The 14,829-nt window shown below is 58.7% G+C and overlaps 1 protein-coding gene across 3 annotated transcripts in view; it reads right to left on the bottom strand.

Annotated features, from left to right (window-relative positions):
- Positions 1–2,444: 2,444 nt before the first annotated feature.
- MLPH (melanophilin) overlaps positions 2,445–14,829 on the bottom strand; it is a 42,860-nt gene continuing 30,475 nt past the window's right edge. For 2 of the 3 annotated variants that reach the window (XM_027591290.2, XM_027591291.2), the window contains 7 exons: positions 11,721–11,906; positions 11,289–11,444; positions 9,730–9,822; positions 9,017–9,088; positions 7,410–7,467; positions 5,282–5,382; positions 2,445–3,336 (listed from right to left, as the gene is read on the bottom strand). In XM_027591290.2, the coding sequence (XP_027447091.1) occupies positions 3,310–3,336; positions 5,282–5,382; positions 7,410–7,467; positions 9,017–9,088; positions 9,730–9,822; positions 11,289–11,444; positions 11,721–11,906 (693 nt within the window). In that variant the 3' untranslated portion in view covers positions 2,445–3,309. The remainder of the gene's footprint in view (positions 3,337–5,281; positions 5,383–7,409; positions 7,468–9,016; positions 9,089–9,729; positions 9,823–11,288; positions 11,445–11,720; positions 11,907–14,829) is intronic. The other variant, XM_027591292.2, reaches the window with a different exon arrangement.

Here is a 14,829-nt window from a genome sequence, read left to right as displayed (position 1 = left end):
GGAGTCATAACAAAAACCACCAACTTCTCTTGCTCTTGGTTAGAAGCAAGTGAGTGCCAGGGTCACTGGTCCCTGACCCGTCTGTATTCAGCTTCCAGGAAGGATGTCTCAGGAATGACCATCTGCTGGAAAAAGAGACTCAGGAGAATTCTTCCAAATACTGGAATTTATAGATAGCTTGGGGAATTAAATATGAAAAAAATCACCTCTTATTTGAGGCCATGGGGAGCTGTTGGCACAGGCTCCCGTATCTCCTGAAGATGCAGGGTACCTGCCTCCCAGCAGGACTCAAACCTTCGCTCTGAGTGAGAGACTGGATGGAGAACAGCCTGGGGAAAGTCCCACTCAGAGGGGGCAGGAAACTCTTCCCCTGGTCACCCCTTGGGGACCAGGCCAACTCTTGTCTCTGCTGCCTGATTCCCAAGGAAGCCCTCCCCAGAGCCAGGGATGCAGCCTCAGGGCTCTGTCTGGGCTGTGAGGAGTAGTGTTAGCCCTGGAAAGGCTGGCACGGAGTGGGCGCTTTGGGGGCTTAACCATTATAGCCACGGGGAGCCCACAGGTGTGGGGTTGTCTTGTGCTCAGGCCCGAGTTATTGCTTGGTGAGGTCACACGCACAGCCGTTGTTCCCGAAGCTTTCTGCTGTGTCAGCGCGCAGGCTGGGCCCTGGGGCATCTGGCCGTGGCCACTCTGCACCCGGTCACCCCTCTCCCCCTCCCCCGTCTCCCTTCCCTGAACTGAACTGGCGGAACTGGAGGTTTACTTGCACAAAATGGGTCCTCTGGCCTTGATGAGGCAGGGAGCGCTAAGTCTGCTCCTAGGTGAAGTAAGGACAGGCATGGACACCGGGGAGTGTCCATGGAGGCGGGGGCTGGGAGGACGGGGGTGGGCAGCTGGCTGTGCGGTGGGCCGCAGGGTGGAGCAGGGAGGGAGGCCCGTTGCCTGTGCTGCGCTCAGAAGGGAAGCGTGTGCCTGCGCCCAGGGGGGGGAGGCCGCTCCCCTGTGAGTGTGCAGCGCCCCTTCTGCCGGCTCCGTGCTCTCTTTTAGGGTCTGGGTGGGGGGTTCCACTCTGTCAGCAGACGAGGTTTCCCAACTTAGCTAGAGCGGGCTGAATGGTGGCTCCCCAAACTCTCACCCTTGCTCCTGGACCCTGTGAATGTGAACTCATTTGGGGAAAGGGTCCTTGCACATGTAGTTAGGGTAAAGACCTCCAGATGAGACGATCACCCTGGATAATCGAGATGGGTCCTAAAGCCAATGACAAGCATCCTCATGAGAGAGACCTGAGACGGACACAGAGGGCCATGTGAGGACGGGGCCGCCACCTGGAGTGAGGCAGCCACAGGCTCAGGACAGCGGGAGGCCCCGTGGCTGGAAGGGGCAGAGAAGGGAGTCTGTCCTGGAGCTTCTGCAGGGAGCTGGGCCCTGCTGACCTGCTGATTCTGGACTCCTGGCCTCCAGCACAGTGGGAGAGTCAATTTCTGGTGGGAAGCAGCCCAGATTGTGATCCCTGGTTAGAGCAGCCACAGGGCCCATGGCGATCTGGGCGGGCTGCCATCCCCTACTCCAAGCTGTAACGTCTTCAGTGTTTGCCAAGACTGTGCTAATGTGGGGCGATGCGCCTCTCTCCGAACACGTGGCGGGTGGGTAGTGCAGGGGCGGAAGGTGGCGGAGAGCGTGGGGCGGTGTGTGTGTGTGTGTGTGTGTGGCTGGTGGGAGGGCAGACTCGAGAGAAGCTGGTGTGCAGCCCTTGCCCTGGCCAGCCCTGCTGCAGGAGTCAGGGAGTCGGCAACCCCTCCCGTAAGGGGTCGGATGGTAAATACTCAAATGTGTTGTTGCAGCACAAAGACAACCCCCAGACAACGAAGCTCATAGATGTGGCCAGACTCGCAGGCTCAGGCCTAGACCATGGGCAGTGTCCTTGGGGGGAAGCAGGAGCATGCGCTTTGGAGAAAAGAAGGCTGCTTTGGATGGGGTCCCCCAAACCGACAGGCCTCTCAAGGTTCCCGGGTCGCAAAGCTCGCGGTCCAGGGTCTGTGTGGCGGTGCGGTGGGGCTCTGTCCACCATCGGGGGGAGATGGGCTCGCCCCCTTAGGCTCCTGGGTACCACTTCTCCATCTGCTTTTGGTTCCCAAGTTCATTTGCGCACAAACACCAAGCAGTTTAAGAGAGAAAAGTTACAGCTGACCCAAGATCACTTTAGAAAGTATCAGGATCACCTGGTAGCTTCTCGCTCCAGGCGAGGCTGCCTCACACTCGGGGCTCAGTGTCCTCCTCTACAAGATGGGCTTTAACTTAATCCAAAGATTAAACATGTGAGTCCCTGTGAAGCACGTAACAGTGCTCAGTTGGGGAGGGGGTGCAATTACAGTTACTTGTTCCAAGCGGCCCCGAGGGTCCCAGCGGGCTCCCCTGAAAACCGGATGAGCCACACAGACACCCAGAAGTAACGGTGAATCCCAGACTGTCCCAGGTGGAGGGACTTGGAGCTCACCCACAGCACGGACGGCAGGTGCCCAGCAGGCATCCCTGGTTGGTCCTGGCCCCGTCCCGCTGGATGTCACCACAGCAGCGGCAGCACCAGGCCGGACCCCACCCTCCTGCCTGCATGTCCTGGGCTCCAGCATCCGCCTCTCCCACAGGCCCTCCGCGCCTGCGCCTGGGCATCGACCTGAGGCTCACCTGCCGCCACGTGCTCGCTCTGCCCTTGACCACAGTGTAATTCCTCCTGGGCTGTGAGCTACAGGTGAACCCACAGAGTAGCTGCGAGGGGGTCGGGGGGTCAGCTGGCCATGAGTTCAATCACTCGTCGGGATGCCGGATTTCCTTGTCCGACAGCACACGCGTGCACACGCGTGCACACACAGGCACATGCACGTGCACATGCGCACACACGCCCACGCACACAGGCACTCTGACACCGCGTGGAATACACACAGAGCAGGTGCTGCACCGAGCCAGCAGGGAAAGGGCTAAAAGATCACACTGAAAGTGTTGTTCTTTGTGTCCTTCAGAGTTTAACGCCGCCCTAAAGGAAAACCAGGTCAGCTTAGATGTTTCTCACGGATCAGAGCGGGTCGGCAGGGGTGGGGGCGGAGGTCGTCTGTGAACGTGGGTGAGGAGCCGAGGGTCTGAGAACGCTGGTCCCTCGCAGGTGGGGGTCCCTGGTGGATGGTGCTGCGTCCTGTCTTCTCCCCGGACTGCGTGCGGCCCGGAGCGCGGGGCGGACGGAGGGACGGGGCGGTGAGGCGAAGGGAAAGAGAGTGCTGGGGCCCCTGGGCCACTCCGTCCCGTTCCCACAAAGCGCCCCCTTTAGGGCTGGTGGGTCATCACGGGTTTCTGTGGAGCACAAATACACACACACACAGTTGTGCGCAGATGGGTGTGCACACAGACACGTGCAGAGACACGCCTGTGCACACACACGAGCGTGCACACATGCACAGGCACACGTGGGCACATAACAGACACAGGAGTGTGCACACGCACAGGCATGTACACATGCACAGAGACACACGTGGGCACGCACACATACAAGCGCGTGCACACACAGAATGCACACACTCAGAGACGTGTGCACGCACACACATACAAGCGCGCACACACACAGAATGCACACTCACAGAAACGTGTGCACGCACACATACAAGCGTGCACACAGAATGCACACACTCACAGAGACATGTGTGCATGCACACACATATAAGCGCGCACACAGAGTGCACACACACAGAGATACACGTGTGCACACACAGACATGAGCGTGCAGAGTGCACACACGCAGACACGTGTGCACGCAGAGTGCACACGCACAGAGACCCATGTGTGCACGCACACACAAGCACGCACAGAGAGTGCACACATGCAGAGAGACACATGTGGGCATGCACACAAACATGGGCATGCACACACACAGAGTGCACACACAGAGACGTGGGCACACACAGACATGTGAGCGTGCACACACACACAGAGATACACGTGGGCACACAACACAGATATACAAGCATGTACAGAGTGCATACATGCACAGACACATGGGCACGCACACACACACACACACAGGAGTGCACACAGCAACACGCAGACACACAAACACGATCAGAAGGTGCCGGTCAATCCCTGTGTGGTTTCTGCACAGCGTCTCTGTCCCTGCTCCCCCAGCTGGGTTAGCGGCACCGGCCCCTCATCAGAGGGGGTGCACGGATGGACAGTATCCGAAAATGTAAGGCTCTGAAACACGAGGAACTGTATCCTAACCTGAAAGCATTTAGATTCTCAAGTCCCTGTTGGCCAGTTTCTTATTAGTGGTCATCAGCCCTCCGTCTGGGATGGCCCTGCACTGGCCACAGTCCCGATACCTTCTGGTTAAGGTGGGCTTGCGGGCACCTCTACTCTGTGCCATCTCCCCCTACACACGTCCCCTCGTCCCCTTGTTGGGGCAGCCAAATGATGGCGGTGTCACCCACCTCCCTGTCGGCCGGCATAAGCTCACACAGTTAGGATCAGCCTTTTCCCTGTAGTTGTGCATCCCTGGCGTGAGATGCTTGGAAACGCTTTTTTAGAATGGAGTTCACGGAGAGAATCAAGCGCCGGCAGGAGGTGCGAGTGGAGAGCCACCGGGGTCGCGGGGGTTTGGGCCTTGACTGTGGCCACCAGCACCGAGTTGTCATGCCCATCCCCAGGCTGTGGGCGTGACCTTGAGGTCCTAAAAGATGGGCTCTTCTGAGCAGTCACGGAGCCATGTCTGCGAGGAGCTGCTGGGGTTGCCTCGGGCAGGCAGCGCCCATGCGGGGGGAGCTGGTGCTTTCACCAGCTCTTGAGAGGGGGTGCCAGGATGGGGCATTCTGCAGAACGCTCTCTCCCACAGAACCTGGGGGACAGCCTTGACCCCAGCATCTGCACATGCGGTTTGCTGAATGACCTTTACAGCACTCGTGAGCTGCTGGGGCTGTGAGGAGAGTGTCCTGTCTTTCTCTTGTGGACAGTCCCCTCCCCCGAGTGTCCTCACTGTCTCGTGGGCGGTCCCCTCCCCCGAGTGTCCTGTCTGTGTCTCGATGGTCCCCTTCCCCAAGCCGAGACCCACCCCAGGGAAAGCGGGAACCCCTATCACTGGTATATGCTGGTACCTTTAAGAAACGGTCTCAATTTTTCTATAACTCTTTTGCTGATTTCACTTGTTAGTTTATCCCCATTTTCTCTGCTCTGGAGTCTTAACACCAACATGTAAATCTGACGGTCAGGGAGCTTCCAAGCCGCCACAGGAGGGAAGAGACAGGCTTACCGCAAAGCTGTGGTTGGCCACCCCTTTCCTGCCGTTGGGGTTTCTCTGCGTCAGGGATCCCCGGTACACCGACTGCCGACCAAAGGAGGCCCCGTCTTTACCTTCAGGGGCACAGAAGCGTGTCAGCAACTGTGCAAACACACTTCTTTCTCCCTTGCCTCGGAGCATTAAAATCCTATCTCGCGGCTCCAGAAATGCTCCCTCAGGCAAAACACAACACACCATTGCATTTCCTTTAATTCTTGAAGTGCCATGGGCCTGGGGGGCCTAGGGACCCTGCCCCTCAGAAGAGGGTCCCCCCACCCAGGGCTTCAGTTTAAAGCTGCGGCATTTGGTCTCACATCCTAGTCAACCGTTTGTGTTCATGGGCACGTGAGCAAATCTCGGGGGTCTTCCTCCTCTGGCAGGTGTGGTGGGGGCCCTGCCTGACATGCACCTGCTCCTCGGGGGGGGGGGGTGCTGGGCCACGTCTCCTCTGCCCAGCCCTGTGTCCCTTGACGTCAAGGCGGCAGCTTGACATCAGCCGCGGCAGAGTGTTTACAGCATGGAAACTGGCAGAGGCTACATAGTAGGGCTGAGTGTCACGTTTTGGCAGGGGGGCTGGCGAACGAGCTCAGGGTTCCATTGTGGGCAGAGAATGAGTTGCCGGGCTTTGCCCCCGTTCCTGCTCCTAAACTCTGTGGAGGGCGCTGCTAACCCAGCGATCCCAGCTACGGGGCACTGAACCCTTCCTGTGTGGGGACGGACGTCTGGCACACGGGTGAGAAGCCACCCCGCCGAGGCTGGCCGTGGTGACTGGAGAGGCGTGTGGGGACCAGCAGCTGCAGCTGGGCCGTTTAGCCCCTGGAAAGCCCACCGCTCCAGGGGGCCTGGGACCAGGTGAGAGGCTTCTGACTGACACAGGCGCTCACCCCGTGGCCCCCCGCTGTAACCGTGAGCCTTCACTTGGGTGGTAGCCATGGGGCCTGCTGGAAGCTCCCCCCAGCGCTGGTGTATGTGCGCCAGGAGCCTCCTCCCAGCCCCGCGGCAGGTGGCCTCGCTGACAAAGTCCGTCACCCCGCTTGTGGCCCTGAGTCAGGGATTCGCCTCAAAGGGCCTTGGGACCAACTCTGTCTCTGGCCTGACCTGCCCGGGTACGGGGAGCTCTGGGGTGCAAAGAGGAAGCTGCACGGAGGGGAGCTGGGTGCAAACAGGGGTGTGCAAAGATGTCCCCTGAGGAGGTGGTGGAGAATGTTCTGGAGGTGGTGGAGAACCTCCTGGGGGGGGACGCTGCACTTGGCCTTCAGAAGGCAGAGGCGGGTAGGAAAGGGAGTGAGGAGCCCTTGGGGCAGAAGGCCCGGCCCAGGCCAAGGTACGGAGGTGTGTGTGCACAGAGCGCTCGACAGCCCCATGTGCCTGTGAGGTGTGTGTTGTTCACCCAGGGGTCCCGTGTGGGGCAGAAAGTGAGGGTCTGGAAGGCTGTGCTAAGAAATCCCACTCATTCTGCAGGCAGGTGGGAGCCAACGATTATTTGGGAGCAGAAGAGGAACACAGCGCTGCGCGCTGGGACCGTGGCTGTGGGTGGTGAGGGCAGAGCTCAGATGCAGGGACAAGAGGAGATGCCACGGTGGCTCAGAGACCTGACACAGCAGCAGAGGGACTGGATCCTGACCCGGGAAAGGGGCTGCTTCCCTCTGTGATCCTCGGTCGGGCTGCAAGGGGAGCAAGACATGATTCCCCGACAGCCTGGCCGTGCACTGTGGATGAGGCAGCCAGGCCTTTCACCCTGTTTGCGGAGCAAAGTTGATGTCCTTGTCGCCACTGAGACATCAAGGGAAGCGAAAGTTACGTTCTGTGCTTTGCATGAGAAGGCTGGGAGCTGCTTAAGCCTCAGAGCCGTTTACAAGGCAAAACGTGGAAAACACCAGCACCACCCCCATTGCGTGTTCAACCAGGCGGGTTCCAGAACACCAACCCACTGGAATGCTTCCTGGCAGGAGTGGTTTGGAGAGTCGTCCTTCAGGCCCCGGGGGCATGAGATGCTGTGTCCCAGAGATTACACAGAAATGCAGAACACCCACTGGCCACTTTCACACCCTCGAGCTCATCTCCCAGGCCCTCGGGGTTGAGGGAAGTCACTAACTCTTACCTTGACTTTTCGGGGAATTACTGAACTTCCTTCTGAGAAGATAGGGCCCTGTCATCACCTAGAAGAAAGAAGACATCTCAGGGCTTCACTGAATTACTGTAATCCTTAGCAACACTGGGAGCTAAATTGGGACTTCTTAGGGTTCTTCCAGATTCTAGTGAATCCGGTCAGCTGTCTTCTGTTCTTTGTCGGAACTTTTGTCAATATTAAAATACACGGTATCAATAAACGAAGCACCAAATGCCAGAGCACAAAAGAGATGCTTACATTTGTCAACGGTGGGTGGGAGGGCAGGGAGAGCACGCATCTCAGCCCCGCAGACCTGGGTTCAGATCCAGGTACCCCCCACCCACCCCCGTGATGTAGACGACTGTGTGTCCTCTCTGAACTTGTCTGGAAAAGGGGCCACTAGCCCCTTCTCAGGATTACTGGGAGCCTAGCTGCTCCTCACATGTCCCCAGCTCCCACGGCTGTTGGTCCCCATGCCTTCCCTTCACTCTCCCGTTGACAGCCTCTCCGCGATGGCATCATCTGCTCCCTGTTCTGCCTCTCCAGGCACGAGCAGGTGGCCTGACCCCCCCTGGAAATCTTCCCAACGTCCGGCCCCCGAGATTCTGCCTGGCTGGTTTTGTGGGCTGCCCCTGGAGGCTGAGCTTCCCTGAGCCAGTTAGGAAGCACTGTGGCCCCCAGGAGAGGGTGGGAGGTCAGGGCCAGGGGGCCTGGGCTGAGACCCCTCCGTCCCTTATGGTCTGCGTGATCTCAATCAAGTACGTCAACCTCCCTGAGCTTGGGTTGCCTCATCGGGACAATAGGCTTAATCCCAATGCCTCCTCACCAGGTTTGTGAACCTCAAATGGAAGGGCGGGAAAAGCACTGTTTTTACCTGTAAAGAGCTACCCAGCGTCCTTGTCGCGATACACACGTGACCGCGTGTTCGCTATGGCTGCTGGTGGCATCAGGCAGCAGGCAGAACTGGGAATAGACGCCACTCTTTCTGGGGCACCGGGGATGGCGCCTCCCACTGCACCCCTAACCGCACAGCCTGCACCTTGGAGACTGGGCTCCCTCCTGGCCGGCGCCTCCCCTGCACGCTGTGAACGGGGCCACCGTCTCCCACACCCCTGGTCCCCGTGCCACACTGCACGCGCCCTGGCTCCTGATGCGTCCACTGCTAGAGCTGGCACCTGCATCTCCCAGATGGGGCCTGTCCCCAGGCCGCTGGAGCCCGCCTGCCTGCGCAGGGCCAGGAAGAGCCCGGAATGGACGGCGTCCATGAGTGACAGGTGTGCAGGGGTGCACGCGGCCTCCTTGCCCCCACGCAGGACAACGCCCCATGCGTCCCTTTGAGCCAAACATACCTTGAGTGGGGTTTGCCGAGGTGGGAGGCTTGCTTCTCCTTCCCTCTCTGCCCCACCTCCCCCCTCCCCAGCTGGGTTTTCCTGGGTTTCCCCCACAGTCTGACGCCAACCCTGTCCCAGCATGAGCCTCTGAGGACGCCATCCTGTGGGGCTGGCAGAGCTCACACGGTCCGTACGGGTCAGCCCACTACCACCCGGGCTCGCCCCACTGCTGGAAGAGCCGCCCCACTCTCTCGGGACGACCCATACCTCCTCCGCAGGGTCTGCATTCAGATCCTTAGGACTCTGGTCCAATCTCCCAGCAAGTCGGGGAAGAAATATCTGGAGGACAAGGAAAAAGCCTGTACCTGATGGCTGCTTGTTTGACCCCTGTCACAGGGGGGCCAGCCGGACAGAGGGATGGCCCTTCTCCCTGAACACGGGGCCAGGCGCTCAGGGACGGCCCGTCAGCCCCCAGCGCACCATGTTCAGCGAAGTAACACACGGAGTAGCCAGTTAGCTTTGAAGTTCAGATAAACAACGAATAACGTTTGTTTATAAGTATGTTCCAAGTATTGCACAGGGCATACATACGCTCGAAAATGATGTGTCATTTATCTGAAGTTCAAATGTACTGAGCATCTTGTATATCACCTGCAGCCGGACCTGGGGCTCTCCCGGGACCACCTTGTGTTCGGCTGCCAGGTTACCCCACTGGTGTGACCGGCCTGGGGACCCCAGCTTGACCTTGGGGAGAAGGGTGCTGGTCCCAGACCTGCAGCGGGGCTGGGGGGGCAGCCCCCTCGCTGCCATCCCTGGAGAATCTGTTCCAGTCACATCCAGCCAGGCTGGTGGGGCTGGAAGGGAGGTGGTCAGCCAGCCTCTTGGTTTCAGGCCCCGGAGTGTGGGGGGGACAGCAGCTGGGGGGCCGAGGTGGCCGGGGCTCTGGGCACAAAGCCGGGTGCCAGGGCCCCTGCACTCACCGGGAGGTTGGACTTCCTCTGGGGCTTTCCCGACGGCTTCACTGAGAGCCCTGCAGCCTGCAAGGCAGCAATCTTGGACTTGATGTTGGAGACCTGGCAGGAAAAAGGACGGACACACGACGTTACTCTGATGTGCCAACTCGAAGTCACAGTCCAGGAAGAGAAGCTGCCCGTTCACTGATTTTGTTACGGTCCCCTTAAGATGGGGGTCCCGACAAACGTGCTTCCTGGGGGCCCATTTTCATGCATCTTCCATGGTTGTCGGGGAGGGGGCTGCTGTTCCTTGTGGGTCACCCTCCAGGCAGGAGCAGGGGGGCTCTGCACACTTTCTGGCACATCAGAAAGTCTGGCTCCCCCCAGGCATGGCGAGGCGGGGCAGTGCCGGGGACAGTGTCACCATAGCTCTAAGGGACGGGGCTACACTCTGGGCAAAGGCTTGGCTGGCATCTGGCAGAGCCTGGCTTCCTGACATCATTTTAAATTGGCCCCCACAGCAGCCGGAGGAAACTTCTGGAAACAGAAACAAGGCCCCATCACCCCTGTTCTGATCCCTCCAATGGCTCTCTAGACTCTGCCCTCCCCTTGGACCTGCCTCCAACCCTCTCCCCCTTACTCCCTCTGCCCCAGGCTCAGGGTTTCACTGCTCCTTCCTGAACAACCAAGTTCAAGACCACCCCAGGACCTTTACACACGTGTGCTGCCTTCTTCTTGTAATATCCCTTCCTGAGCAGCCCACCTGGGGGCTCCACCGAGCCACCCTCACTTCCTGTTTGCCCAGCTTGCTTCAAGAACCGAGCTCCTTGGTCGTTGGCTTGTCCTCTATCTCCTCCCACGAAAGCATAAGCTCCACGAAGGCAGGGGCTCCATCTAAGAATGCGACAGCTGTGTCTTTTGTGTCCTGCCATTTGCAGGAGTTTGAAATCATTTGCCGAGCAAGAAGGAATAAAAGAACGCAAAGTCTTTGGGCTGGCTTGTCCCCCTAATGAGCACAGCTCTGGAGACATGCTCCTTACTCCCGGTGGGCACCTGATGATGAGCAGAAGTGAGAGGTGGCCGTGGGTGCTGGCTCCCCTTGCAGCCTGAGGGGCAGACCCTCTTTTCTCTGGGGGTCCCCAAGGGGAGGGCAGAGCAGAGCCCAGTCACCTCGGCTGTCCCTGAGAGACCCCGGCTCTGTCCTTTGACCTTTATACGCTACTGACACAACCCTCACCCGAACTCAAGTCCTGGACCCACACTCGGGCTCACAGGATGGCCCTTGTGTCAGAGTCCGGTCCTGAGCCCCAGGGCTGTCCTCAGACCTAAGCCTGCTTCTGAAGAAGCCCCCTCCTCCTGGGACAGAGAGGGGTAAGCGTCAACGTCATTCCTGTAGGGATGAAAACCCTGCCTGCCTCTCACCAAGGCAAATGGGATGAAGACAGGGGTGGTGGGATGGGCTACTCCCACAGAAACCCTCAAGCTCCTGTCCTGGAGCTTCGGGTAGGCTGTCCACAGCCTCCAGAACTTCAGGGCCCACCATGATTCCACTTGGGGAGCCCCCCACCCCCTGGGCCTGGTGCTACCTCGCTCTCCACCTGCTGAACCTCAGAGGCCGTGAGGGCCACTCTGTCCTCCAGCTCCAGCAGGTCCTTGTCTGTGGTCCTGCCGGGCTGCACGAGGTCCTGAGGGTCCTGGGGGGTGGTTTCCTGTCTGTACGCCTGGCCGGCAGCCACGCTCACCTAAGAGAGGGAAGCATGGAACATAACCGCCAGCAGGAGAGACGTCAGGGCCCTCCCCAAGACGGGCCCATCCTACGACACTCTTTCTTCTGAACTCGGGGCTGGTTGACCAGCTGGCTGGCCAAGGGTTAAGCATCCCATGCAGCTCTTGTTGGCCCCCAGGGCCGACTGGGCGTTGCCTGGCTGCCTGGGGTGGGCCAGTGGCTTAGTCACAAACTCTTGCCCCCTGGGCCCACCTCTGCCCAAGTCCTGCCGAGCCCACTCGGGCGGCCTCACCTCCGGCGCTGCCCCAGGGAGGTCCTTGATGGAGGGGCTCCTGTCCAGGTCTGCCTCTTCCTCCCTGCTCTCCTCCTCCTCGGATGAGGCCCCCTGGTCACTGATGTGGCTGGTCAGCTCCTCCAGCTTCCTCCTGAGGGTCTCTTCTTCTCTGTCGGCATCTGTGGGCTCGTAGCTGGTGAGACACTGAAACCAACGAACAGATCTGCGCTCAGCTGGTCATCCGTGTGCACCGTGCTCAGAGGCAGGGCTCTGGGGAAGTCTCCACCCCTTCTCCAGAAGAGCTTGCCCGCAGTGCCCGTGCTGGGGCCAGTCCCGGCCCTCAGGAACTGGGCTCTGCAGGGTGGGGCACTCCTGGTGATCCTGTTGCCACCCAGGCCAAAGACCCACCTTTTGTGCACCAGACACCGAGCTTTCCCTTGTGGACACTATTACCATGGGAGGACAGTTCTTCCCTCTGACCCTAAATGGGGTCCCCAAGCTGAGGGACTGGCCGGAGGACAACGCCACCAGCAGGAATCTGGGACCCATCACTGCAGAAGCACCGAATTCCCAAGCACTGGAAGGAAAGCTAAGGCCGCGATCTGTAACATGACCTGGGGAGGGGGCGTGAAGCCCATTTTGACACCAAGAGTTCTAGAATACCAAGCGAACCATGGGAGTGGCACCAGAAGAGAGGGTAAAGGGGTGAGCGCAGAAGAAGAGGTGACAAATTCAGTGAGCAAGGAAGCTGAATCTGAAAGGGATGATACGTCATGACCGAGGGCTAGCTTGTCTTGTCACCGCTGCTCCTGATCAGCACAGGAAGGCGCCTGTTCATGACATCAGGCTGCTCGAACCCAAAAGTCATTAGCTGGCAAGAGCCTCGGGTCACTGTGGGCCAGGAGGTGCCAGGTAACAGCCTCAAGTGACTAACATTACAACTTCCTCTCCCCCTGAGTCACCAGAGGCTATTAGCGCCCAGACCGAGACCCGAGAAAATCAATTCTTCCATCTTCTTCCAAGCCCAGCAGGTACGTCTTTCCTGCCATTATCTGTGGCTCACCTTTTTCAAAGGGGAATGGCCTTTGAGGGGCGGGAAGATGCTTTTGCTTTGTTTGATGGTTAATGAGATTGATCTGCACAGCTCTGAGGCTTCGAGTGGGCCAATCTGCCCCAAGAAGAACAGGAAGCTGAGAAACGTCAGCACGAGGGTCTCGGCGAGGACTCGGAGCGGCTGCTGGTAACTGAGCCCCCCTCTGGCTGCACTGGGCGGAGAGGTGGGGATCGATACCGGGCTGCAGGAGTGTGCACAGACCGCTTCCTGTGTCCTGTGCAAAGGACACGTGGCCGCCACGGCAGACCCCCCAACACGGTCACTGTCAAATGTCACCCCCAGAGTGAGAAAGAAAAGCACCCCAAGACAAGGAACTGGAATTCTCATCTGGGGTTGGAGGAGAGGCAGGAGCTGAGGGGCAGCACGAGCCGCGGCCCCTCGCAGGGACCCCTGTAAGAGTCTGCCCCGGGTTTTCCCCGGCGCACCGGGCCTGCTGCCCACTTGCCTTTACACAAAGATGCGAGGGGCGCACGCCGGGTGAGATGCCGGGGGAGGTGGAGTTGGAGATGGGCTCTAAGCATGAAATAGGGAATCGTTCAAGGAGGCAGGAAGGATGGTGGGTACCAGTAGGGCTAGATGCCAGGGCATGTATTTTACTGAAAGTTACTGAAGTTGTTAAGTTAAAAACTTGCTGAGAATAGACAATTCTAGTCTTTATTGCCGTCTTCTGACTGGGGGTTTCTCTGCCAGCCGTGGCTCTGGTCTCACCGCCCCTCCACTGCCGTCCCCAAGCCCTCCAGGACACAGAGCCCTGGTCTGATCAAAGGTCACCTTCCCGCGGGATGTTCTCCTCGCTATTCCGTAAAAGGGGGTTCAGGCCCTGAGAAGTGTGAGCCACCCTGGGTGCAGAATGGTAGATGGCTTTCACTGCAGACCTTCTCAGGGCCTTTCACACCCTGCTGTGCTCAGGGCAGAGGGAGAGTGCACTTCTTCCAGAGACGGAGGGAGGGCACAGAGAACTTCGAGCCTGCTGGCAGTAGGAAGCTTCTGGGTGGCATTCCAGGAAAGAGAGTCAGCTGTGCCTGAGGGCACTGACTCTGGGGAGCGAAAGACTCCACATTTCTGTTCTGCTGACATTGTTGAGCCCAATTTTAAAACAAAAACCATACACCGATTCCTCAAAAGCCATGCAAGGAAGGGCTCCTTCTACAAGTCTGCTGCTTGTTTTTGGCAGATCATTTCCTGGGGCTCGGCGAGAGGACGGAGGTCGGAAGAGCCTCTGACCTTTCCTACGTCAGCTGAGACTGGGGAGCGGCCGGCACCCCACCCGCCTCATGCAGGTCCTGCCCCGTGCGGGTACATCTGCTGCTGGGGAGAGAGTTCAGCAAAGCCTGGGCCCTGTTGGGCAGCTCTACTGGTCACCGACGGCTGTGGGCCGTGCTGGTGGAGTGACAGCCAGGACTTTTAGCTGGTGGTGTGGGCTGTGGCTGTGTGAGACCAGCTCCCCCTGGGTTGTCTGAGTGCACAGAGGGGTAAGGGGCTGGGGAAGGCCCCACGCTCAACATTGGTCAGTCCTTCCACCTGTTAGCCCAGGGCTCAGCCCCTGGGTCCCCTGTCCTCGTACGAAGCATTGTCGTCTTCCCCCAGTAAAGTGTACTTGCTCAGCCCTAAATCAGTTGTCTGTAAGCAGGACCACGGTTTAAATTCAGTAAAGGGAACCCGGGGTACTCAGAGGAACCTGTGGTTTAGGTCATAAATCAGGGTCTGCAATGTGAGGGAGTCGCACTACTTTAACAGGTGTTACATATTCTAAGTTAAATTTTCTTAAAACCTGCATAAGGTCTGCTAAAGGTATAAAAAAATGGAGTATTTCCTTCTCTTGTCAATGACAGAATACTTGATCCAGGATAAAGTATTTGCATCCAAAGGAATCAAGCACTGACATGAGCTACAATATGGACGAGCCTCGAAAACGTGACGCTGTGCGCAGGAAGCCAGGCACGGAAGTCACGTGGCAAACGCTTCCGTCTAGATGCAATGCGCAGAACAGGCGAAGCCAGGAGACAGGAAGCA

The sequence above is a fragment of the Zalophus californianus genome, chromosome 3 (assembly GCF_009762305.2).
Source record: "Zalophus californianus isolate mZalCal1 chromosome 3, mZalCal1.pri.v2, whole genome shotgun sequence".
In the NCBI taxonomy this organism is placed as follows: Eukaryota; Metazoa; Chordata; class Mammalia; order Carnivora; family Otariidae; genus Zalophus; species Zalophus californianus.
Note: the sequence above shows the minus strand (reverse complement) of the source record. Positions and strands in the feature narration are given on the sequence as shown.